This window comes from Dioscorea cayenensis, chromosome 5 (genome assembly GCF_009730915.1).
Source record: "Dioscorea cayenensis subsp. rotundata cultivar TDr96_F1 chromosome 5, TDr96_F1_v2_PseudoChromosome.rev07_lg8_w22 25.fasta, whole genome shotgun sequence".
Lineage (NCBI taxonomy): Eukaryota > Viridiplantae > Streptophyta > Magnoliopsida > Dioscoreales > Dioscoreaceae > Dioscorea > Dioscorea cayenensis.
In genome coordinates, this window is record NC_052475.1 from 18,665,830 (window position 1) to 18,691,820 (window position 25,991).

Sequence of the window (25,991 nt, forward strand, 5' to 3'; positions counted from 1 at the left end):
GTATTTTTGCTAGAATTCTTGTATTTGGGAAAAATTGGGAAAAATTATTTGAGAAGTTGGTATTTATATACTTTTATATACAATCGTATTTTTAAGTATTTGAAATTATTAAGCCACTCACCGACCAACTCGAATGTCTCTGTGAATGGCAGGGAGCGGGACCCCTAGATTGCCTGATCGAGTATAGAGCTAGTCAGGGTTGAGTCCAGGACTGCAGTGGGTCCCTCATTTCTTTCTTTCTTGTTATTGGTGTCATGATCTTGTAGCGGTTGTACTACGTAAATTAGAGTGATTATATTTATCAGTATTTATGTATTTGAACATGTACTTGGTGAAAAATTGTAGAATTGTGATTTGTAGGTCCGATTTTGTTTAAAAACATGGTGTCAGTTTCCAGTTAAAAGGGAATTTTAACTGATGGGTGCCACATTTACCTCGGTAGAAGGGGTGGGTGTGACACAAATCATAACAATCGAAAAACTATTTCGATCATGTACACAGACGATAATGTAAAACAAAATAAAACCCTAGCCGAGAAATCTCCCTGCAGACTAACAAAACCTCAACCGAGAAATCCCCCTACAGACTTCAATATCTTCCAATAAAAACAAAACCACAAAACAAAACCAAAAAATCTTTCTTTGTAACAGAATAGTTAACATAAAACCATAATCACAATTTCTTCAATACCTAAGATTGCAAACTGATGAAATGCCGAATACTTGCGCGGGACTTCTCCTTTGAGATACCGGTGGAAAGAGAAAAGCTGAAATTACAGAGGATGTGCCGGTAGAGACAACTTTGGAAAGGGAAAAGCTGAAGACACGAGTTGAGAAAAAACAAATATACGACTCCAGTAAAGTCGTCTCTTGGGATTACCCTAAGAAACCCCCCCACTTCTTCTCAAACTGCTGAAATGATTGCAGGCCATAACTTCCCATACAAGGGCAATTTTGTCCATAAAATTTAAAAATAACTCCGTTAACCACCGTTACATGGTTTGAGGGTTTGGAAAACATTGAGTTTAAAAAGAATAGGTTTTTAGGGATTGCCAAATTAAGGGGGTGTTTTTGGCAATATTACAAACTTAGGGGTTTTTTTGGTAATTTCGGGTTTTATTTATTATATATATATATATTTTTTAATCTTGAAAAGATATATATTTCTAAATCAAGTATATAAATAAATAAATGAATATACAACCATTGTTTTTATTGAAAAATACTTTTAAAAAAATCCATATAATAATTGGGCCCATACCCGAAACCCACACCCCCAATCCCCCAAAAAGCAGCCCAACAAATCATAATAATAATAATAATAATAATAATAATAAACATTGGAAAAATTTGAACACGTGGAGCGCACGTGCGAGAGTGGTGAGGGCGTTCCCGTATTATCCATCTTCTTTCACTGATGGGATCTTCATAAACCCTCGAGTTCTCTCTCCGGCGAAGAAGACGATGGAAACCTTCGCTTTGGCTTCCCCCAAAATCCCCTTCTTTGCTACTTCTCCGGCTCGCCGCCGCCCATCGTATGACGTTCCTGGGAGGGGAATCTTCCGAAGCGGAGGCACGAGGAGGACCGGCCTTGTGCTCGCCTCGCTTAATCGGGGAACCGGCGATGAAACCTCTCAGAGGATCTTCAGAATTGGTATCAGTGACCTCGTATTTTTTTTTTATTAATTGTTTTTTGAATTTGAGTTTTGCGTAATTTGATTCGGGAATGATGCGGGAGCTGAGAACTCGTTGGAATTCATTAGGACTGGGTGGTGATGATCTCTGAGCTTATGGGCTAAGGAATTTACTTGGGTGTTAGAAAAAGCTGAAAAAGATCCAAGAAAGAGAGAAATTAGGTTATTTATTTATTTATTATAATTAGCTTTGGCGTAGGTTTAAAAGCTGGTTTCTGATTTTTTGGCTGCATAGGTTTTGATTTAGAGGATTTTTATTTTTATTTATTTATTTATTTATTTATTTTTGGTTTTTTTGGCGCAGAAAATGCTGATTGAGTTTTAAATAATTATTGTATCAATATCAAAATGTGGTCTTTGTGTTTGTGGATGTATGTAATGGCACGATTGATATGCTATTGCCATAAATAGTTCTTATTAGGACATTGCCATGCCCCCTGTCAATGCCTGCTTTTTATCATTTCTGATTGCATAGGTTCAGAACTTACTTATGGCGTGTTGTTTGTGTGAATTTTATTAACTGATTATGATAATTTAAACACTATGGAGCCTTTTGCTGTATGAATTTTTTTATTATCTATACAATGATCAGTCCTTGTGCTATGCTTTGTTCATTACTTAATGATGTTTGTTCTTCTTTGCAACAAAGACCAAATTGCTACATTCTTAATAGCTTTCAGCTATCTATTGTCTTTTCCTTTGTCACTTTGCAATTGATTTATGATTTATCAAATTAATTCAAGCAGAACTTCTTAGAGTGCCATGTCAGATCAAGTTAACCTAATATCATGCCAGAGAGAAAGTTAAAGATTATTTTTCACATCTGATCTCAGCTTTTCATTGAGCCTTTTGTTCTATGTAGCAAGTTTCATGATTTTGTTATATTTTTTATAATAAGTATATTGACCAGATGGCGTATTCATGAAGTTTCGGTGTATCTAGTTCTGTCTGACTTCTGTGATTTGATCTGTATTTTTAGTCTAGATCATCCATTATAAATATATACTGCACACTGTGACTTTTGTGTGAGCAGTTGTCTAAAATTCTAACTAACAATCTCCTTTGCTTTTGGATGTATTTTTCAAAGCCTGAATTTGGCCCAAAATGTGACTAGTTTTTTTCTCAATCCATTTAGGGTTTGCTAGCATTTCATCTCCAACTGACAATTCTACGACAACAACCACCACCACCAGCGGAACTCCTCAAATCACTATTCCTCAGACTTCATCAAGCTTGTAATTTCATATATTCACTGATTTCTTCTGCTTTTCTTTCAGGCAGGCCAATCATTGTAGTTTCTATGGACTGTTCAGGCTCTGGATGTTTTTATGCTTTCTATTGGCTGCATATTATTTTAATATGCTTATATATTCATCTGGATGAGATTTTGCAGAGGATCACCTCTTTTTTGGATAGGAGTTGGTGTTGGATTGACAGTTTTATTCACCACGGTGAGATGCATTTATTTCTCATTTGGCTTGCTAGTTATTTTTGCTATGATTTTAGCTTTACTTTGCTTTTGTCACTGCTAACTATCCATTTAATTGTATGCAGGTCTCGTCAAAGTTAAAGGTGAGCTTTTGTTCATCATTGTTTATGCTTTCAAGGTAGATTGTACACTTTGAAATGTTAAATCTTACAAAGCAAATTGGATGCATGTTATTTTTCGAAGAAATTGAGATGCAAATAGAATTGTCTTGCTAAATGGTTAACATGTTTTTTTATGTCTTATTTATTTGTGTAAAGGTTAAATCATCACTGTTAAAGTTTCATTTTCAATTGTCATTGCTAACTTGGCTTGTTGACTTTTACTTAGATCTTTGAAATAATTAGCTATTTAATTATATTTAGCCTGCAGTATGATGGATCCTTGCTCTGCCAAACTATTTCTAGAAAATGCAAACACACTCACAAATGTTATAAACCAGCCTCTGAACACAGAAAAGTCAGCAAACCAAAGTGGGAAAACTGGAATTCTTAGTATTGAAATAATTCTAACTTAGTAGAAAATTAGAAGGAAAATTAAACGTCTAGAACCTTTGAGACTCCTGGAATTGCCCCAATAGCCAATCCTTTTCCTCTCCTCCTTGCATCCCCATCATCTCTGATATATTTCTCTGCCCATAACTGCATCCCCACTAATTTCCACTGAAAGCAAACCACGTGTACAGCTTCTCTCTGTGTCTTGCCAAACAAAATAGTTATGCTGGGGGCCCATTATCCGCTGTGGGAATGCATAGCCCACCCAACGTACACCTGCTTAATTGGGGGTCTGTCACACTATTTGCTAAGATCTATTCCATATGAAGTTTTGGTATAAGTGGCATCATTGTAGATCTGATGTAGTAATATAGTTTAGGGTGGTGTAAATGTACTTGGACAGGCATCCAATATTTCAATTCTCTATAATATGTAAGCGCATGCTTTTATAACCATTCATAAATGTGAACATGCTGTTGCACATGTACAGTTTTCTTCTTTTGGAATGATCTTTTCTTTTATGCATTCTATAACAGCCAATGCTACATCTCGAGTACCTTTTCATGGATCTGAAACTGAACACGCACTACATGAGATGAGGAGATATCTATATATTAGTATATGGTGATAATGTGGACCCTTGCATGCTGTTAACCAGATGGCATGTTGTTTTGGGGAAATTCAAGCTTGACCTTTGTTCATTTTTTTATCACTCTACCTTTGGTTTAGTTTGTGGTAAATATGGATGCTCACGTACTGTATCTTCCAAATTAATATGGGATTTGACAAAATCTGATCTTGACACCGTTCTTCTGAGATATTCTTCAGTTAGGTTTTGGAGGGTTGTGTGATAAAGTTGAAAAGTTCACTTTCATGTATATGTATGTATATATATTTTTATATAGAGCCTTAAAGATAAAACATCTTGACCTAGTAGTCAGAATATTGAAATATAATCACTTGAATGCTAAATAGAGGAGAAAGAACTGGAAATTTGGAATGATTAAAGTATTAAACATTCTCCATTTAGTGCCATGAAAATGTCTTCGACTTCTATACGTCTCATTTTTGACGCTGGTTGTTGAACAGCTTTAGAAGAATCTTGTACTAACCTAAATGATTAGCATATAAGAATTAGATCAATATTGAATGTAAATCATTTCTTACTGTTTCAAGTGTCATGTTATAGGACCGCAGTGCGGTAGCACATGTATTCAATTAATGTACAACAAACTGTAATTAATCATAATATGAGGCATGTTAAACTGCACTTCTGTGACAGGGAGTTCAATTAACTACAACCAGGCGTTATTTATTTTTCAATGTAGCATAAATTATTTTATTTCAAGAAATAAGCAAGAATTAATTGACGGAGCAAGGTTTTATGGTATTGATGGCATCAGCTTGGCATTTCCTTAGATTGCTCACTGCTGTATTTATGTTGATGTTTTATGTCTGGTTAACAGCCTAACATGCAAGCTGTTGTCACAGAGATATGCAATGCAACAAGTTGTTAAGACTATGATTGGTCAAACAGCAACAAGTAATGGTGGGTTAAGTAATGCTCCTGGGTTTCCAGGCACTCAATTTCCATTTCCTCCCATAGCACCATCAGCTCCACGGGCCACTTCATCAACACCAGTTGCTTCACAATCGGTAGTTACTGTGGATGTCCCACCAACGAAAGTGGATTCGATTCCATCAGTCAATGATGAGATTGGCATAGCACAGGAACCAAAAAAATATGGTATATTAGCAGATGCAAAGCACCAATTGTGCACCTGCTGCTTCATGAATTCTGCTTTTCATATTTTTTTGACGAGAAATTAGTTGTTAGTATATTTACCTTTCTTTCTTTTTTTTTTAAATTTAATTGTTTACTATCTAGTAATGCAAATATGATATTAGTTGTAGACCAGGAAAACCTCTTGTGCATCTTCTGTTTCATGTTTTTTGATTGCCTCTTTATGTCCAGCAATTAGTTTGTCATATTTACTTGTCATTTTTTTAAGGTACTGTTTTTTCTTCCAAATAAGGAACATAAAGAGTCATGCATTTGCTTACTTATTCTAGTTTTATCAGGTTATGTTATGAGTTGATGATAAATCTGATTGCAGAATAATCCTGCTAAACTCCTTTTCATGTCTAAATTTTCTTCATGTAAAATGTAGAATACAAAAATCAAGCATTCAACAAGCAGTACATTGAGTGCTAGTGACTTAAATAATTTAGTGGCTAGAATTTAGGTGTTTTCTTGATTTCTCCTATTACAGAGCTTATGCTGAATCAATCAATTGTCTTCCTTTTATTAGAAAAGCTTGAGAACACAACCATACTTGATACATAGATTTGCCGAAGTAAACACTGGATCTCTGTTGACTTCCCAAGATGATTGAGCATTGCTTGTTTCTGGTCACAATCTATGTACCCCTGTTTTAGTTGGCAAACTTATGAGATCACTGAAGCCTCCTTCGCTGGCTTTTGGAATCCAATTTGCTTGTTTCTTTCCATTTTTGCATGGAGATGGAACTTGGCTAGACTTAGTTGGGGAATGATGGATGCGTAAATATGCAGATTAAATGAGACATGAAACAGGGCTGTCATATGTTCATCAGCATAGCTGCTTATTTTTCTTTCCTGCTCTTTGGAAGAATAGGTTTAGATAACCAAATGGAGAAGTTGAGTGGTTAGATAACCAAGTAGAGAACTACATTTGAGGTAAACTCCAAGGATCACTCAGTGGAAATTTGAATCACTTGTGTTCATAGAGATATCTTGAATTCTTGTATAACCCTTGGGGTTTCAGTTTTCTTGCTCTCTCTGTTATAAGGTCTGTGAGCCTATTTAGTACACTTTTTTAGTATGTAATTGGCTGGACTGCCATAAGCTCATCTAAAAGCTAGATTTTGATGATTGGGATATCTCAAACTATTAAAGAAGTGCTTTTTATAGTTGTTACTATACTTATTGTTCAATAACCATTCAATAGTTTGCTTGTTTTATTTTGTTTTGCTTTTTTTTCCCCATTTGATCAACTCATGTGTTCTTCCTTTCTGTGATTCTGAGTTTTTGAAAATGGTTTTAAAGTCAGTTTATTGGTATTTTATTCCATAATGGTTTCACTGATTAGATAGATTACCTCTTGCAGCTTTTGTTGATGTTTCCCCAGAAGAGGTGCAGAAGGAATCATTTGAAAGCTATAAAGCAACAACTAAGGATGCAGCCACAGTGGAAGTAAGTTTGTGTCATTTTTTATAAAGCTTGCAGGTACAATTGCTTTATATTAGGCGATGTTGTTGAACCATGATTCTTGAAGGTTTCACCAAATGGTGCTGCTGTCAAAACGGGTAAAGCGGCCTCTAATGATCAGTCTAGTAAGCAATCAAGCTTATTACTTGCCATTCATCCATGTTCAATTTCTTTTTTATCCTGTCATTGTCATCATTTATTGTGTTTGAAGCTGCTTGCATATTTCTTTAGGTAGCCTTCACTGGTTTCGTATACTGTGGGGAATTTTGTTTTGCAAATTTTGGTTTAATAACCATGGAATGGAAATGGCTTACACTTGGCTATTAATTCCATGACTCTATTTTCTTTACAAGGTTTCAGCATATTATGTTGGATTGTAACTTCATTATATATTCCCTTAGTGTCTGGGAAACCTTTTCCTTGTGTAAATTATGTGCTAAGCTAGTCCAATTACTTGACTAGGTCAACCTGCATCTGGATTATCAGTTGAAGCATTGGAGAAAATGATGGAAGACCCAACTGTGCAGCAGATGGTCTATCCGTAAGTTGATTGATATATTTTTTTCATTCATACAGTATACTTGCTTGATCAGTGCTCATATAAGGATGAAAACAAGTATCTCAGCAACTACTAGAACCAGGTGAATATTTGTTTATTCTGGACATATTTCTCGTTGTGCATTTCACAGTTCATATCTTTTCTCCTCTGGTTTTCTGCTAATTGCTTTAGTTCAATATTCGATGACAACAAATCTGATTGCATTATGAGCTTGATCTAATTCCCTAAGGAAAAAGGCCTTATTTCTGACTGTCTGTGAATGTGTTGTGTTATATGGCTTTCAAAGCATGTGTCAGCATCAATACGGCACTTTTTGTCGCATAAATCACTAACTTGTTAACTTTCAGTCAACATTGAGTGTTAATTAGGTTTCAAGACTTGTATACACATTAAAGCTTGGTATGGGCTATTGAATAGATAGTCGAAGGAAGGTATATGATGGAATATTTTTGTGTTTTGACGTTGTTGTTGCCATTTCTATTGCTTCTAACTTGCTAGCTCAATCCTAGCTCTATGTTGTAGTGCTCACAACTTAGAGTTCACCGTGTAATAAAAAACTTTCTCAAGGAATTCTGTATCAAATTATTTATGAATTTGAATTAGTTGCTTAGTTTCATTATTTGCATCAAAAAGCTCCTAAGGTTTTAAAACTTAATGCATTTTCAACATCTTATTTTTTATAAAATTCTGGATTTTCATACTTAAAAATTCCACAAAGTAATTCTGAACTTCAGCAGAATATGCTTTTAAAAAATTCTTAAGTCCTTATTTATCACAAATGCTGAACTTGCCATTATGTTCCAGAATTGATTTAGTTGATATATAACTTTCCTGAATTATTTGTCTTGCTAAGCTGTGCCAACTAGCTTACGTGAAGCTTCTGTCATCATTTCACTTGGCTAACTAGTTGCGCTTTGCCTTTTTCCATTTAATTTGCTTTTAAATGTGTAATCATCTTATTGCTAGTAAATATTTAGCTTTGGCTGAAGCACAACCTTGGTGTGAGGTGCATTCTGTGTTGTGCACTTTATGTTATACTATATTGTAATTCCTCTCCTTTGTTTTCTGTTTTGGTTTTTTCCCAAGTCTGTATTAATCACTTTCCCGTGTTTTGAATTTCTTCAGCTACCTACCTGAGGAGATGAGGAACCCAACTACTTTTAAGTGTACTGTTCACCCTTTTACTTGCATGATTATCAAATCTTCCTTTTTTGTCATTTTATTATGCTGAGAGCTATGTTCTCTCACTTCTATGCAAGCTGGTCTTCACCTTTGCTGATATTAATGGCAACAATGCATTTTTGTTTCCAGGGATGCTACAGAATCCACAATACCGTCAGCAATTGCAAGATATGCTGTAAGACATTTCTACTTCCTCTGTTCTTGTTTAAGCACATACTCATAACATGATGGATGGGTGGTTTTCACAATGGTGATTTCTAAGTTTCTAATTGTTATCTTGTTTGTTGATCTCATTTACCATTTGATCATTACCTACTTACTAACCATTAGCCATTTCTCTGTTGCCAAGTTCCGATGACTGTGATAGTTGAGTTTCTAATTGCAATGTTCATTGATCTTATTACCCATTTAGTTGTTGGTTTTCTTGTTAATTTATGTTGCATAATCAGTAATCATTCTTGTCCTGACAATTTTTGATGGTTTATAGAATCTGATTATTAAACTTCTAATTGCAAACTTGTCCATTTATCTTATCATCCAATTAACCATTCTTTACTTGCTTAGCTATGTTGTATAAACATCATTTGCTTTTCTTGCCAAACTTTGATGGATGCCACAATGTGAATATGAATTTTATTTTTTTATTAACATTATATGATTGTCTATTAGTCTGTGTTGTTATTTGTGAAATCTTCATGGTGAGTCCTCTATTCAACTGTCTGGAATTATAAATGAAGCATGTAGTGTATAACACTGAAATAGATTGATCTTGTCATTCTAACCAGTAATCATCTCTTGTGCTCCTTGATAATAGAGAAATAAATAATGTATGTATGCTTTCTTATTGAGTGTGAATTATAGATTAAAATGTTATTCAAATATATATGTTAATCTTTGAATATCAGTTGTTATCTAAATTTTTTTTTCTTCTTAGCAATAATATGGGTGGAGGCAGTGAATGGGACAAACGCATGATGGAATCCATGAAAAATTTTGATCTTAGCAGCCCTGAGGTGAAGCAACAATTTGGTGAGTCAGAAGAATTTGGTTTTTTTGTTGCGAGCAATTGGTTTTTTAATAAATATTGAAGCTTTAGTCTGTGAATAATATTTGAGTCTCGTGACTGACAAGCTCAAGATTTAGAATAGGCCCCATGACCAGTCTAAAGCACATTAGGTCAGATCAAAAGTCTTTGGCCATACATCATCTCTCTTTGCCAAAAATAGAAAAAATAACCTCACTAAATATAATGTTAGTAGCCTTCAAGAAACTGTACATAGTAATGTTATCATTGCATAATGCTCTGGAGTGAGTGTTTCTGTTGATCTCCTGTAAAAAAAGTGATAAGGGCAATTAATCAAACAACTTCATTATGCTTAACTACTCTATTAATTTCTGTTTCTGATTGATTGTGCACCTGGACCTTGCTGTATAAAATATTGTGCCTGCATTGCATTAGGCAATTAGTTGCCAGTGCTAACATATTTACAAATTGTAATGTTATGGTGAATATTAGTTATTGCTGGTATGTTCTTCTGGGATCATACAAAATTAAGATTTGTCCTCTCATGCAGAACAAATAGGGCTTTCTCCAGAAGAAGTTATTTCTAAGATTATGGCCAATCCTGATATCGCTATGGCATTTCAAAATCCAAAAGTGCAGGCTGCCATCATGGAAGTACGGCTCAATTGGCAATACTATTTTTTGCCTTCTGTCATCTCTTTGCCTTTGGTATTAACATCATCTTCATTGTCATTGCAGTGTTCACAGAATCCACTTAGTATAACAAAGTATCAAAATGATAAGGAGGTAAGATTTGAATTAGTAATTTTCATGACTTCTCAATATCTCTTGTTCGTGATTATATCCATCAGATAACACCTGAAAGTTCCCGGTCTTCATTGTATCAGAATGGTTTTAGGAATTTTTGATAAATGAATAAGTAACAAGAGAAAAGTTCATCTCTTTTTTCAAAGTCAAACTTGTAAATTATGAAATGAAAATCTGAAATTTGGTTTCTGTGCTATACTGATTACTTGTACATTTTTCGTGCCGGCTATATATATATATATATATATTCCTTTATTTTCCTTTCATGAGGTTTCCCATAAGAAATCAATTTTATCTTCTTTACATCATCCAGACACAGACTTCAAATGTTCTTGTTATGCTTATTAGGTTATGGATGTATTCAACAAGATATCGGAGCTCTTCCCCGGGATGACCGGTTCTTGAAATCCTTCAGATGGTCTGACTCGCAGTTTTGCTTGCTTAATGTGATAAATTTGTCAGCCTGTGCCTGCATAATTGAGGAATGACAAATCTATACTCCCCAGAAGATCATGTTGCTGTTGAGAATGTTTGCTGCCTTCGTGTTCCATCTACCAAACATGTAGATTAATCATGTCAATATGGTCAGTTCCTGACATCTCCTTTCTTGAAAACAAAATTTAATCTTCAGGGCCTGTTACATTTTAGCTTAAAAAGCTTTTGTAATGGATAAAAATAAATGGTATTCTACGGACCATGGATAACTAGGAAAGAAACCTGATGTATCATTTCAGATCAAGCATTGCTTGTTTTGGGGGTAGCAAATTATTATTATTATTATTATTATTTTGGTGAAAACAGCTTGGCTACTCATTATACAACTATTGAGCTAAAGAGATGATTTTGTCTGTCTTTTCATTTGTCTCCAATCTGGATTAGAATAAAGCATCACATCAGTTGAGACAGAGGATGACAAAGAAACCCCTAACAAATCTTTGATGATTTGTATTTGTTTAAGACTTGTTCAATGTTTTGTGAGAAGTTGAAGGTATATGTCCAAGTTCTACTTTGATGTCATATTATTTTGGCCTGCACTGATTTTGTGATTTCACAATAGTATCATTTTCATGTCAATTGGCATCTATATATATATATATATATATTCGCTTCGCATTCAATCTTTTTATTTTTATTATATTTTTATGCTTTAATACTCATGTACTGCTTTGGGATTTGAGTATGGAGCTTGATTGTGTCTAAGAGTTCCCATTGTAAAACAGACTGATACACAGAGCTGACTCACATATGGATTGAATCTTATGGACCAGTTGTGGTTATTAATTTGTTTTCAATTGTTCATTTGCCCATAAACTTTCACTTTCTATTTAAATATTGTAGCTTTTGGTTTGTATCACAGAAATAAATAAAAAAAATGCATGCTAAGAACAAAATTTTAACCTTAATAATATTAAGAAAATTTCCCTTTTTTCTTATTGTTTATATGAGCTTGCATTTCATGATTGTGCCGGCCAAAGTTATAAAATTAATATTATATATATATTTGGAGCTAAATCTTTTGGTTGGTTCTTGTTTGTCTATATCTGTAGTCTCTTTCAGTTCAAACAAATGGCATATTTTTGCACACAAAGAACAACAAGTTCCTTAATTCATTTATGCACTTCAAGTCTTCAACACACTCACCATCTCAAAGTGATTCATTCCAAGACTTCCAGACCATGCAAAACTCTCAGTTTTCCTCCCACTTACTCATCATGAAAACAACCAAATTGCTGCTCCTCTTCTCACTTCTAATGATCAGAAACTCAAACTCTCAACAAATTGAAGTTGAAGCTCTTCTCCAAATCAAACAAAACTTAAATGACCCTCAAAACCATCTCATAAACTGGAAAACCTCCCCCTCTCCATGCCATTTTCTCTGGCATCACTTGTAACCCACTTCCGGTCAAGTAACTTCACTTTCACTTCCCAACATGAAACTCTCTGGTAAGCTCTCACCATACATTGCTACTCTTCAAAAGCTCCCACTGTTCTAAACTTTGGAGAAAACTCCATTTCTGGTCCTCTTCCTTCTGAGCGCTAATGAACTGCATTAATCTTCAACTTCTCAATCTATCTTTCAAAATGGTTTTTAATGGCCCACCTACCAGACTTTTCATCCTTGAAAAACTTGCAAGTTCTTGATCTTTCATCCAATGCATTTTCTGGTGGTTTTCCTCCATGGCTTGGCAACCTGACAGCACTTGTTTATCTTGGGCTTGCTTCCAATAAGTTTGATGAAAGTGAGATTCCAGAAATTATTGGGAAGTTGAAGTATCTGAAAGTGCTTTTCTTGGCACAATGTAATCTTGTTGGACAAATCCCTGTTTCCATTTTTGAGCTCACTGAACTTGAAACATTGGATTTGTCCCAGAACCAACTCACTGGTGACTTCCCTGTATCCATTTCCAATTTGCTTAATCTTCATAAGCTTGAGCTTTACCAGAATAAACTCACTGGAAGTATCCCTTCTGAGCTTGCTAATCTCGTCCAATTGCACCCAATTCGATGTTTCGCGAGAATCAGATGAGTGTAAGCTCCTGTTGAGCTTGCTAATCTGAAGAACTTAACTTGTTTTCAGTTATTCAGAAACATCTCTCTGGTGAGCTACCTGCTGGTTTTGAGATTTCCAGCATCTCATTGGCTTATCTTTATACGAAAAACAAGCTTTCTCCGTGAGCTACCAAAGATTTGGCCGGGTTCTCCTCGCTTATCAGTATAGATATATCGAAAACAACTTCCTCTGGTAGGTTCCGCCGTTCTTGTGCGAAAGCAACAAGCTTCAGTATCTTTTGGCTTTGCAAAACAATTTCTCCGGTCAATTCCCGGGTACTTATTCTACTTGCAAATCTTTGGTGAGGTTCAGGATTAGTCAGAATCAATTCGAGGGAATGATACCAAATAGTCTTTGGGGGCTTCCTTTTGCTGCTATAATCGATGTCGCTGATAATGGCTTCTCCGGTGACATACATGCAGACATAGGAATTTCGACAAGCCTTATTCAGTTGTATGTATAACAAAGCTCTCAGGTGAGCCTGATGGAGATTGAATGCTTTCAGTTGCAGAAGTTATATGCTTTAACAACTCATTTTCAGGTCGAATACCCCGTCAAATCGGGAACCTCAGTAGTTTGATATCTTTGCATTTGGAACAGAATGAGTTCTCAGGGCCAATACCATCAGAGCTTGGATACTGCACTAAATTGGCAGAGATAAACATAGCAAGGAATTTACTGAATGGTGGAATTCCGGAAACATTTTCATTGTTAAATTCCCTCAATTCGCTTAATGTATCGCGAAACTTTTTAACCGGAACCATTCCAGAGAGCTTGCAAACATTGAAGCTTACCTCAATTGATTTTTCAGATAACAAATTATCAGGAATGGTCCCTCCGGGATTACTGATGATTGCTGGAGAAGAGGCATTTTCCGGGAATGCAGAACTATGTTTTTCAGAAACTTCAGGGAGTTGCAATACTAGTCACAGACACAAGAGCAAGATGTCGAAAGCTCTAATGCTTCTATTGATCATGTTAGCAGCCATGGTGCTATTCTCAGTGCTAGTGTTCAGGACTTTCAAAAGTTTCATGTTTGAAACCCGAAGCAAAGAAAAGGATCAAGAGAAAATCACAGAGAAAGATCAAGTATGGAAGATGGAGTCATTTAACACGGAAAGAGATATTAAAAGCCGAAGATATTTTCTTTTTGGATGATAAGAATTTGATTGGAAGTGGAAGAACAGGTAAAGTTCACAGATCGGAACTGAAGAACAGGAATGTTGTATGAGCAGTTATTTAATGGAACACAAATCTCTACGCCAGAACTAGACATGCTAAAGAATATCAAGCACAAAAACATACTGAAACTCTATGCTTGTTTGACGAAAGGAGGGTCGAATTTCCTCGTATTCGAGTACATTCCTAGAGGGAATTTACATCAAGCTCTACGGCGAAAAACAAAAACTGGCCAACCAGAGCTGGACTCGAGCATAAGGTAGGGTAAGATCGCTTCTGCGTGTGTGAAAAGCAATCATGTATCTTCACCATGATTGTTCACCAGCCATTCTGCATAGTATAAAATCTAGCAACATTTTTGCTTGATGACCAATATGAAGCAAAGATTGCAGTGAAGTTGAATCTGAGTGATTTTTCCGCACAAATTGTTACGTGGCTCCCTGGTATGTTCCTTATAACCACCTCTACTCAATGATACTAAACTTTATGTGCATTTTATTATGAATTTCTGATTATGTGCAGAGCTTGCATATCTCGAGTAAAGCCGCAGCGAAAAGAGCGATCGTATAGTTTCGGTGTCGTCCTGCTCGAGAGTTGATCACAGGTTATAGTCCAGTTGAACCAAAAATTTGGCAAAAGGTAAGAGGACATTGTATATTGGGTTTCAACTCAAATTAACAGTGAAAATGTTGCAGAAATTCTGGACTCTAGTTTGTCAGAAAATGCAATTGAGGACATGATCAAGGTGTTGAAGGTTGCCATGTTATGCACAACCAAATTGCCAAGCGGTCTCGGCCTTTTGATGTTGGTGTGTAGTTAGAATGTGATAGATGCTGAACCTTGTTGCATGTTTGAATTAAGATTTAAGATTGCAAGCATTTTACGTAACTTTTAGAATTCAGATAACCTTTCTTCAAACGTTGCTATGTTTGCTGCCGTTTATATATACATATATAGCTTTAAAGTTTCAGTTATTAGTTTATTTATTTATTTATTTATTCTGAATGATATGAGAAAATAAATTTATAGTAGTGGGCCGGACAATATTGATATGATATGATCAAATATTAGAAAAGACTGTGTTCTTTTTAAAAAGGATAGGTATAATTTTAATCAAAAATATAACGTTGATAAGTTACTGTGTACATCATAATCATGCATTTGAAGAGAATTGAGTACTCTCGATTTTTTATATCGGATAAATCATAATTTTCATTACCATTGTGAATAAAAAAAATATGTAAATTGATATATATATATATATATTTGTATAGTATAATTAGAGGTCATTAGAAGAAAGAAATCAGTCAATGGTTTGTCAAATGGTACTGTGGCAGCCAATGGTTTCATTACCTTTGTGGCAGTACTGTACAGGCACATGTTCTATTTATAAAAATCGATTGATTACTGTAACTGATGTATTTACATACTTAATTATTTTTGACAACATTTGTCTGTTTAAGAAAAAAGAATTTGATGATTTTGTAGGTGTAACGTAGACATACATCTCGAAATGTGCTTATAAATTTCCAAAGAATCACAATTATAGAATACCATTATTAAATTTAATTAAACTAATTCCAATACCAAGAAATATAGATTAAAAAAATTATATATATATATATATAATGAAGGTCTATTTCAAATAATGTTCTTAATTCAATTTTCCCTAAATGAGTATAAAAACTGAAGAGTTTTTAACCACAAATAACTTTAAAATTGTACCCACGTAAAATATGAGGCCTTTGCTGCATACCACTTCAAAACATAAATTTGTTATATACACCTACAAAATATTTTTGTTTATGTAACTCTGTACATTATTCTTAATTTATGAAATAATTAACAAATTTTATGATAAAGTAAATTTTGCTCTCTTTCATTTATTCTTTTTGATAATATATATATATATATATTTTAATATAGTTTTAAATTGATTTTCAACTATAAAATGTACATGTGAATGAAAATGTTTTGCAGGAATATATAAGTAAAAATGAATTTTATAAGGGTGTATTAGTAATTAGATTTGACAATCATATACAGGAAATTTCATATACTTATGTGTATATATATGTGCACAGACAAAAATTCTAGATATTTACCTTCTTTCTTCATTGTACACATATGCTTCTTTTGTTACAATCCATTCTGAAGCCAGCCACCATCAGTATCGTTATGTAAATTTGTCTACTTTTTATACTTTGAGATGAACCAGTATGATTTACACTACGCCCTTACACATTCCCATAAAATATTAAATTCTAAATTAAAGAATCAATGAGCTGAATTAAGCATACGCGTCTAATTACTAATTATAAGTTGGCCTTCTCTCATCAACATCTGTGGATATATGTGTATACATAATATAAGTCTGCTCAATCCATTCCTTTACTCGTGTTCTCACAGAGGATAGTTTTCATTGATTTAAAACTTTAGATAATTACACAGAAATAACACAAAACACTGGCTAAGATTAGATGGCAAAGCATGTCCTTCATTATTTTATTCAAAATAAGTTAACAAGTTCAAAGAGGCTACTTAATTAATTCTTAAGAACAAGGCAATTAGATCAAAAGCGACAAATAATGAGGCTGCTAATTAAGTCTTAACTAACTAATTAAGTCTGTAATGATGATATGAGTCAATGAGTAGTGGTTGGAGTTAGATTGCAAAGTTTGTTACGCCACTGAAAGGCTAGCTAGTCATGTCATCAGAATGCAGCCCTTACCCAACTCTTACCTTCCCTTAAAATTTTCTTTTATCTCTATCTCTAATTATATATATAAAAATTATTTTAGTGCTTTAATTAAATTTCATGTTGGACATATGATAAGTCCCATCCATGCACGTTGCAAGAAGATGGATGCCTATCAGTCTATGTCAACATGGAAAAATTAAGGACGTAAGACAATATCACTTTTAGCTTTTGAGTTATTAGTTGGTGACAGAGACAGACAAGTTTTAGCAATGATCCATGAATTAATCATCCCATTGTTAATTATATCATGCATTGATCATTCATTTCGATCTACTAATTAATTTTTAGTTTTATCAGTCTGTTTTCTAAAATTTTATTTAGGATAAGTATCAATTTTAATAAAACTGTACAAATTAATAGACTGTCAAATATTACTTGAAGTTTACTTATATGATTTAATATGATTGTCAATGTGACACATGCAGTATCATTGAATTACAATATATATCAAATAACATATTATGACGTTTTTGAGGAAGCAATTAAATTAACCCTAAACTAATGGACAAAAACTGTCAAAACTAACACGATCTACGTACGAATGTGTTGATCTATGTCATGATCTTTTTTAACAAAGTTGTCAAATTAAAATTAACCCCTAGCTATATTGATGGTCAAAACTAACATGAAAGACATGAAACACCTGAATAGTTTAATGTAATCTTTTAAAAATCTTTAGTATTATTTAATATAGTTTTGGCTTTTCAACGTAACCTTCATTTTTGATATATATGATAAGTACCAGCCTTGCATCAGTGCAAACATGTATATGCATTCATGCATGACAAGAAATTAACAAGGGAAAAATTATCACTTTTAGATTTTTGGAACATGAGAGACGAATTTTTCTTTAATCCACTATCTAAAAGTTTCACCTTTTGTAGTGAAATCAACCATATATAAAATTAATCCTATATATTGTTAATTATATTAAGAATTAAATTTATTTCCTACCTATCCTAAACTTTAATTTTAGTCATTTTGCATTTGAAATTTGATTTGATTGTTATTACAAAAATAGTCAAAATTAACTCAAAAACTAATCGACTCAAAGCTAATATAATAAGCCTTAAACGATTTGATGTTATACTAGTGATATTGTATAACATTACCATATTAGCGAAAAATACCATTTTAGATTCACCACAATATTTCAAATTTTGACCTTTAATTATGATTGATTTGTTAATCCTTTAAAAAATAGGTGAAATTTTAGAGGTTAAAATAATTTAAATAAAACTTACAAGACTAAATTGACACCTACTCAAAAATACAAAAGTGCAAATGTAAAATTAGATTTATATTTAAGAAAAAACACATCCTCTCTACCCATTGAACGAAGTTGATGATATACAAATTTGAAAAATATTAAACAGTTGAAAATACTAAGGCTTTATCAGACAATTAATTAAGAATTTAGGATATAATAACTATACAAACATTCTAGCTAGCTAGTTGTGAAAAAAAGCTGAAAGAACCACATTACCAACCTTGTAAATGTCCATGCTCCCTTTCTTGTCAATTTTACTTGATTTTAGATAGAATCAGTACTTCATATCTAAATCATATGCATGGATGCATGCATGATTAGAAACAAGGAAATAAGGTGACTCCTCTTGATAAGGTTCATGCATATATGTCTCTAGTAGCCTTCAAGTTTGAATGGTTATAATGAACCATGGACCTCCTTTTTTTTTTCTTCATATTATTATATTTTTGTTAAACTAATTAAACTAATTGTTTTTAAAATTAAAATCAGATATATATGCATGCATGAAAAAGGAAACAAAGGGGAACAAGGGGACAAGAGTAGCGGCGTTCAAATAGAGAGACAAGTAGAATATTCATGTTTGAGAGAGGATGCAAGAAGCGTCTCTTGTTCATTATCAATTTAGAATTTGGTGATAATAACTAATTATGAATATTCAAAATTTTATATAGTTGAAGCTTGGGGAAATAAAACATGAATGATTGAATCCCAATGACACATTTAGATTTAGTTTGAAGTATGGTTATTATAGATGACATAAGAAATGAGGCCATGGAATAAAGTGGTTTTAGACGTCGATTCAAGACATAGTAGATTAACCGCACACTTTTGAATTATGGACATAAATTAAATTTCCCATCACTTAAGTTTTTAATAAAACCGAATTTGTTTTCTGTCGAATAAAACTTGCAAGTGAATAGAAGTGTCATTTAAAAAAAAATGCATAAATTTATTATCCAAATATTTTTATTATTATTCATAATGAGATTATTTAAATAAAGTCAATGGCCTCTTAATTTATTGTCATTGGCTCCTTTGCATAGGGTGTTCATTTCAGGGAGGACCCGTGATCTAACTCTAAAGCTCATTTAAGATGAGGGCAAATATGTGTTGAGGTATTAACTCTACACTCATGCATATCCCTGACTTCCTTTAAATTGGATGTGTTTATCATCTATTTCCAAAAATATATATATATATATATATATATATTTAAATAAAATTAAAATTTGAAAATAAGTTTTAATTTGTTAAAATACTATTTTAATCTAGTGAATTTATTAAAAATTTTAAAGCATATAATATTGATTTGTAATGTTTATGCATGCTAGTTTTTACCGACAGTTATGTATTTTCCTTTTTACTTTAATTTCTATTATAGTTACTTTTACATTCAAAGTTATCAAAAGAATATAAATACACCAATTATATTGTTAGGGCATTTGAGAAATTTTATTATTTGATTCTGTTCCCATCTTGCCTAAAATTATCTTTTTTCCATCTTTATTTGTTTTGAATATTTCGATAATTAATACTAAAAAAAATCAATAGCTTATTTATTAAATAATTTTCACACTTACTCATTTTTTATCTCCACTAACCCAAATAAAAACATGCACTTGGATTTGGTTTGAAATTGTTGTCTTAGGTTGGAGTTTCATTACCATGGATGACAACATATTATTATTATTATTATACAAGGCAGGATGGCATCTTTTCTTGTTATGTAACAACTGGTTTGTTTTCATTATGTTTTTTTATTTAATTTATTTCGGAGATGGTGTAGCACTGGATTATAATTAATAATGAGACTATGAATACTTGATTATTATAAAAATATATCACTTCATTATTGTATGTATTGCTAGGAACCTTTGCGGCATAATAAGAAATAAAAACTAATTATTATTGGAAGAAATAAAATATTTGTTGTCTCAAATGATTTTAGAAATAAACATAATAAAAAGACAAAGAATTATTTAGTATAAATTTGGTGAAATTTTGGTATATAAAATTACTCTCTGGATAAAAATATTAGAATATAATTTATTATTTGATGGGAGAAAAGCAATAATTTAATTAATTTGGTATATAACAATTTACTTAAGTTATTTTTTATTGTATCTTAATACTAGTTTTTAAACTACGAGGGGAAAAAACTTATGCCCTCACTTTTGATATATTCTCATTTAAAAATTTCCAAATTATTTTTTAAAAATATTATAAAATAAAAATTATGGAAATAATTATGTAAGTTAAGTAAAAAGAGGGTTAAGGAGAATTAAGGTAAATCTTTCTTTTATTTAGATAATTTTTATTAATGAAGGGAATGAAAAATGTTAATTCTGACCCTATAACAATCTTTGAAATCCCATCTTTTCATCCTAGCAAAGGACAAAATTTTTCAATTTTTTTATAATTTTTAAAAAGTTATAATGCCCTCAAAAATTTTTTTAATTATTTACAAAACCTTATTTTTATATTAATGGTATAATTAGTAAATCACTTTGTTTCCCTTCCTAGTCAAAAAAACCAATGCTTATCAAATAACCCTTTCTTTTCTTTCCATACTAAAATTTGATTATCCAAATAAAAATTGAACTCTTCATTTCCTTTACTTTCTCTTCCATTCCTCTTGATGAGTGCAAATTTATACATAATCTCTTTATTATATTTTTAACATTCAATATACATTTTTATCCATATCCCATTATGTTTTTGAGATTTAATTGTTTGTTTTTGTGAATCCCGGAACCATGAACCATGTTTGGAGTGAAAGAAGTGAATGGGCGGTAAATTTTTAACCCATGCCCCTTGGGTATAAGCATGGGTACATCAATCCTCCAATAGATAAGACACTGAAACCACCCCAAATCAACCAACACCCTTACCCATGGCCATGGGTGTTGACCAATGCTTTGCTCCAAGGCTCGTACTATAGCTCATTACCGTAGTAACTTCAAAAAACTCCACGGGGAAATTCCTAAGTAGTCAAAACCGGACTGTACCATTAAATTGGACAAAGGTAAGGTTCAAGGGTCGAGAGGTTCGACAGTGGTTGAACCGGGTTGAACTGGAATTTATAAAATAAAAATATCAAACATCAAATATCAAATTATAAAGTTAGTTTTTAAATCAAATGCATATAAGACATCAAACAAAACAACTTTTATCTCATATTTAAATTTAAAATCTCATAAGATATAAACTAATTCCATGAATCATATCAAATAAACATCATAAAGAAGTTCTTCAAACATTAAAAATTATATACACATCACACAAAAGAAAGTCTCAAGAAAAATATCTTGAGAGAGTTCAATGAAGGAAATCCAACGAGCGATAGTAAGCTCCAATGAATGTCTAATTTTAGGGTTCCGTTTCATAGTTTTTAGTATAGAAGCCCTTTATTTTAATTTGTTGATCTATCTTTATGGCTCTCCTTGGTCTCACATAAAATTTGATTTCAAGTTTAGCCTTTCATTTTTAGTTAAAAAAAAGGTGTAGAACTAGGCATCCAATGAGGCTGGTTTAACCTTGTGAACCGGGCCTTGTTCATCCGGGTTCTCTGCTCAACTGCCTCGGTTCTCACTATTGAGCACCTGGGTTTTTATCATGCCGATTTTTAGGGAAAACCGGACTGCTTATACTTCCGAGTCCGGTTCAACCAGGTTGAACCACCTGGTTGAACCCAATTTTACATAGGGGAATCCACGGGGATGTGGGTAGGCCTTGGATTAACTTGATTTTCATTATAAAACCTTGATGCTAGGGTTTTAAGGTTGAACTTTTTTGGTTTCTCCTTTGGGGAGGCTAGCAAGACTTCTTGCTAATATTCTCCTCCAACCTAACAGAATTTCCAATGAGGTTTAGAGAAGTTTTGGAGAAGATTACGCCGAAGATAGCTAATCAAAATGAGCATTCAAGAGATCGAAAAGGTATCTATTTCATCCTTCGTGCTACATCGGCAAGAGTCTTGGGGAACTCAAGAGAAGGGGGCCCTCACCACTATTATTGAAGCATTAGGGAACTTTTACTATGGAGTTTATTTGATGTTTTCCTTATTTCTATATATTGTGGACATCCTTAAGATGATAGCTTAAGCGTCATTCACTATTCTGGCTTGGATGAATCCCAAGGTGAACTTGTAGTTGGATACCTTTTTATATTGATTCATGTTGCTTTGATTGAGATTTACTTGTGTTGTTTTAATTGTTTGGATTGATTGTAGCGAGATCTCGAATCTTATCTTGTCTATGTGTTGAGATTGAGAAATCTACACATAGAGACTTAACACAAGTATAGTGCCTAGAGATAGGGTACGGGGATCTTCCATCTAGGGCTTGAGAGAGTTATCACCCTAATTTGGAGAGATTCACTGAGAGTTAATTCAATTATATGAAATCAAGGTTGGAAAGAAATCTCACTTGGGTTTAGTGAGATATTAGTTGTCAATTGACTCAGATAGAGCTATTAGCATGATATAGGAATTTCTCTGGTCTAATCAACCCAACCTCTATTTCAATATTAGAATTTAATTAAAAGTGTAGTATTAGGAGAATCCTTTATCTAGATACCTTCTTTATCGATCCCTAAGCAGGGTCGGCCTTGGAGAAAATGGGCCCTAGGCAAAATAATAATAAATAGTTTTTAATTATTTTTTTATTAAATAATAAATTATATAAAATAAAAATATATTACCATAAATCAATTAAATAAATCAAATAAGATAAATTTTTAGAGTTTAAAAAAATAATTAAAAAAATTTTTTTAAAATTATAATTATATAGATCGAATCATACGATAGTAAATAAAAAAAGTATGAAATATAAGTTTAAAGAAAAAAATTGAATTGTGAGGCCCAATTATAAGTGATAGGGATGCAAGTGTGCATGTCAATCATGTAATAAAGTGCTCAAAAAGAGGGTATCGATCCACATGGAGATTGAGACACGAAAATTAGCCTAATTAAAGTTGTGATGTGGTGCAAAAGAACTAGAAAGCAAAAGCAAGAAATATATAATAAGAGGAATAGAGAAATCAGGAGAAAAAGCGATGTCCGGGTGTAGCATCCCTCTAGTGTTTTGTTATATCGGGACAAAGGTTGTCTAATCATGCAATCCCCAACCGAGGATTTCCTAAAGTATAATAAACCCTTCTTACAAGGGTGAATAGTAACTGATTCAGTACAGTGTTGATATAGTCATTCCACAATCGCTTTGTACTATGTGAATCTCATTGTGATTTAACAAGAATTTCTAAATAGATAATTCTTCTTGCGAAGAGATTACCCCAACCCCATACAGAATAAAAATACAACTTCTCCTAAAAATCTATTCCTTGTGATTGCAAAGAGCTCGGAAACAACTTGTTAATCCACTTGGAAGGATTGAGGGAGAAAAAAATTCTCCAAAGTGAACCATTACGTAGGCTTACTTACAATCCTCTCTAATTATGACATGTCTATGCTAGGGTGGGAATTTCTACTCGTCACAAAAGCACATCAAATATGATAACTAGGGATTTCGCTACAATAACAATCGATGCATACAAACACGCAATTAGATTCAAATAATATGGATTGCAATTAAAAAACAAGTAATTTAACAAAATCCACAACCAATGTCAAATAGGATAAAACCCTAGAGTTTAACTATGCCCAAACATCTACAAAAATTAGCTCTCCATTAATGGAGGGCAAGCATTCAACTAACAAGACACGAAAAGAATGCCAATAGACATAAAAATCCTATTCTCAATCGTGCCGGAGGATAGTCGCCGGTGAACGCCCAAGGGCTTTCCACGGACATTGACAAGCTAATCTTGATGGCTACAATCCTTCATCTCCAAGATGATTGGGTTGAATCTTCCTCCAAAATCACCTCAAAAGCATCGGAGATTCACCCTTCTTCTTCCCTTTACCTTGCCTCCAAAATAGAACAAAAGATGCCCTATAAACCCTCTTTAGAAATATTTTTATAGTGTCGCTTACGGGCTTCTTACGGGAGGGACATGGCCGTAAGAAGCTGGGGATAATGGGTCGCGAGCCTTACGAAAACACTTTCGGCCGTAAGTCCGATCCGTAAGGTCTTCTGTCGGGTGTTACGGTCTTGCGTCGGCGTCAGAGGTGCCTGGAATGTAAAGCTTCTGCGTGGAGTTCTTATGACCACCCTTACGGGCACAAGTTGTGCTCGTAAACTCTTCTAGATGGTCCTTACGGTCTACCTTACGGGCGTAAGTCCTGCCCGTAAGCTGTCCTGTTTCTTGTCCTTCTTCGATTAGCACTGAGAGAAGTCCAACTTCATTTTTTTGGCTCTAAAATGCTTCTTTTGGCTTATTCTCATATTTAAGAACGACTTGAGCCTGAGAATACAAAACACACCATGTTTAACGTTGAATTTTAAAATATAACTCTAATACAAGCTTAATGAGTGTACAAAATGATATAAAATAATGAACAGTCATACACTCATTAATAAGTGTTATAGTTAAAAAAATTAAAAATTTCAAGATAATTATATGGATTTGTCTGTTAATAATAAATAAAAATTTAAAATAAAATTTAAAAAAAAAGAATGAATTGTGAGACCATGAAAAAATGAGGGGTCCTATTATAAGCTAAATTTGTTGCGCATTGATATTATAGTAAATTAAGCATTATTTTTAAAAAATTAAAATTTTCAAGATAATTATATGAATAAGATTATAGAATGATAGTAAATAAAAATTTAAAATATAATTTAAAAAAAAATGAATTGTGAGGGTTTGGAAATTTGTGAGGCCTTACTATAAGGCAAAATTTATTATACATTTTATAGTTGAAAAAAAGGTAAAATCTTGAAAATGATAATTATATGGATAGGATAATAATGTTAAATATATATTTTTTAATATATATATATATATATATGAATTATGGGGCCCTGAAAATCGTGGGGCCCTAGGCATAAGCCTTGATCGTCTATGCTTAGGGCCGGCCCTGTTCTCAAGTTTGTGGTTGTTTATTGCTTTCTTAGGCTTTAGTTTCATGCCTAATTCTAGTTTATTAAATAATAAAAAATTAGTTAATACTAGTACTTCTAATCTGTCAAAGATACAATAACCCTGTTTTTCACTTTATTATTTGTGTTAACCATACATTTGCAGGCACAGCCACATGGTCCAAGCGCATCACCTCTCTTTTCTTTTCCCTTATTTTCTCTTCTGCTTTTGGATTCAAACGATATGTAAGATGCATTTTTACGTTTTTATTATATAATTTATTTTTTTATTTAATATATATATATATATATATATGAGGCTGATGTTAACCGTGCCCATGATTTTATAATGCGAAAAATTTGCATTTGTCCACTCAATATTGAAATCTGTATAAAAGAAATTTCTGAAATGCAAAATTTCAGAAACATAATTAGCAATTGAATATATTGAAAAAATTCAGTCCATTTGCTTGATAAATAGGTTTATTAACATTTAATAAGATAATGCATATATATACTAGTAATAGGTTTAAATACATTTTTATGCGTAATTTGAGTATATAGTAAGATAATATGTAATTCAAAATATTATCATTTTTCTATTAAAACACTATCATATATGAAAGATCTAATTTTCATAAGCATATGCCCACATAAACCAAATTAAATTGATAAATTAAAATTAACAATTGGCTTATAATTCTTCGGTTACATGCATACATATATATTGAAAGTTTTATTTTTATAATTAAATAA

The 25,991-nt window shown here is 32.8% G+C and overlaps 2 protein-coding genes across 2 annotated transcripts; both read left to right on the top strand.

The window, feature by feature from the left end:
* Positions 1-1,411: 1,411 nt before the first annotated feature.
* LOC120261362 (protein TIC 40, chloroplastic-like) lies at positions 1,412-11,011 on the top strand. The gene is made up of 14 exons (XM_039269227.1): positions 1,412-1,653; positions 2,829-2,928; positions 3,087-3,144; positions 3,248-3,265; positions 5,165-5,420; positions 6,822-6,907; positions 6,990-7,047; positions 7,385-7,463; positions 8,607-8,647; positions 8,793-8,838; positions 9,598-9,692; positions 10,238-10,341; positions 10,426-10,473; positions 10,843-11,011. The coding sequence occupies exons 1-14, from the start codon at positions 1,464-1,466 to the stop codon at positions 10,897-10,899; spliced, it is 1,236 nt and encodes a 411-aa protein (XP_039125161.1). The 5' UTR covers positions 1,412-1,463; the 3' UTR covers positions 10,900-11,011.
* A 1,575-nt stretch (positions 11,012-12,586) lies between these two features.
* Positions 12,587-15,044, top strand: LOC120260066 (receptor protein-tyrosine kinase CEPR2-like). The gene is made up of 7 exons (XM_039267509.1): positions 12,587-12,953; positions 13,073-13,166; positions 13,358-13,452; positions 13,587-14,134; positions 14,281-14,483; positions 14,747-14,817; positions 14,920-15,044. The coding sequence occupies exons 1-7, from the start codon at positions 12,587-12,589 to the stop codon at positions 15,042-15,044; spliced, it is 1,503 nt and encodes a 500-aa protein (XP_039123443.1).
* Positions 15,045-25,991: the final 10,947 nt, after the last annotated feature.

Coding starts and splice junctions, on each gene's coding strand:
- LOC120260066 (XM_039267509.1), top strand. CDS start 12,587: ATGGCCCACCTACCAGACTTTTCATCCTTGAAAAACTTGCAAGTTCTT. Junction 12,954..13,072: donor CCAGAATAAACTCACTGGAA/GTATCCCTTCTG, acceptor ACTTGTTTTCAG/TTATTCAGAAACATCTCTCT. Junction 13,453..13,586: donor CGCTGATAATGGCTTCTCCG/GTGACATACATG, acceptor ACTCATTTTCAG/GTCGAATACCCCGTCAAATC.
- LOC120261362 (XM_039269227.1), top strand. CDS start 1,464: ATGGAAACCTTCGCTTTGGCTTCCCCCAAAATCCCCTTCTTTGCTACT. Junction 7,048..7,384: donor GGCCTCTAATGATCAGTCTA/GTAAGCAATCAA, acceptor TTACTTGACTAG/GTCAACCTGCATCTGGATTA. Junction 8,648..8,792: donor GAACCCAACTACTTTTAAGT/GTACTGTTCACC, acceptor TTTTGTTTCCAG/GGATGCTACAGAATCCACAA.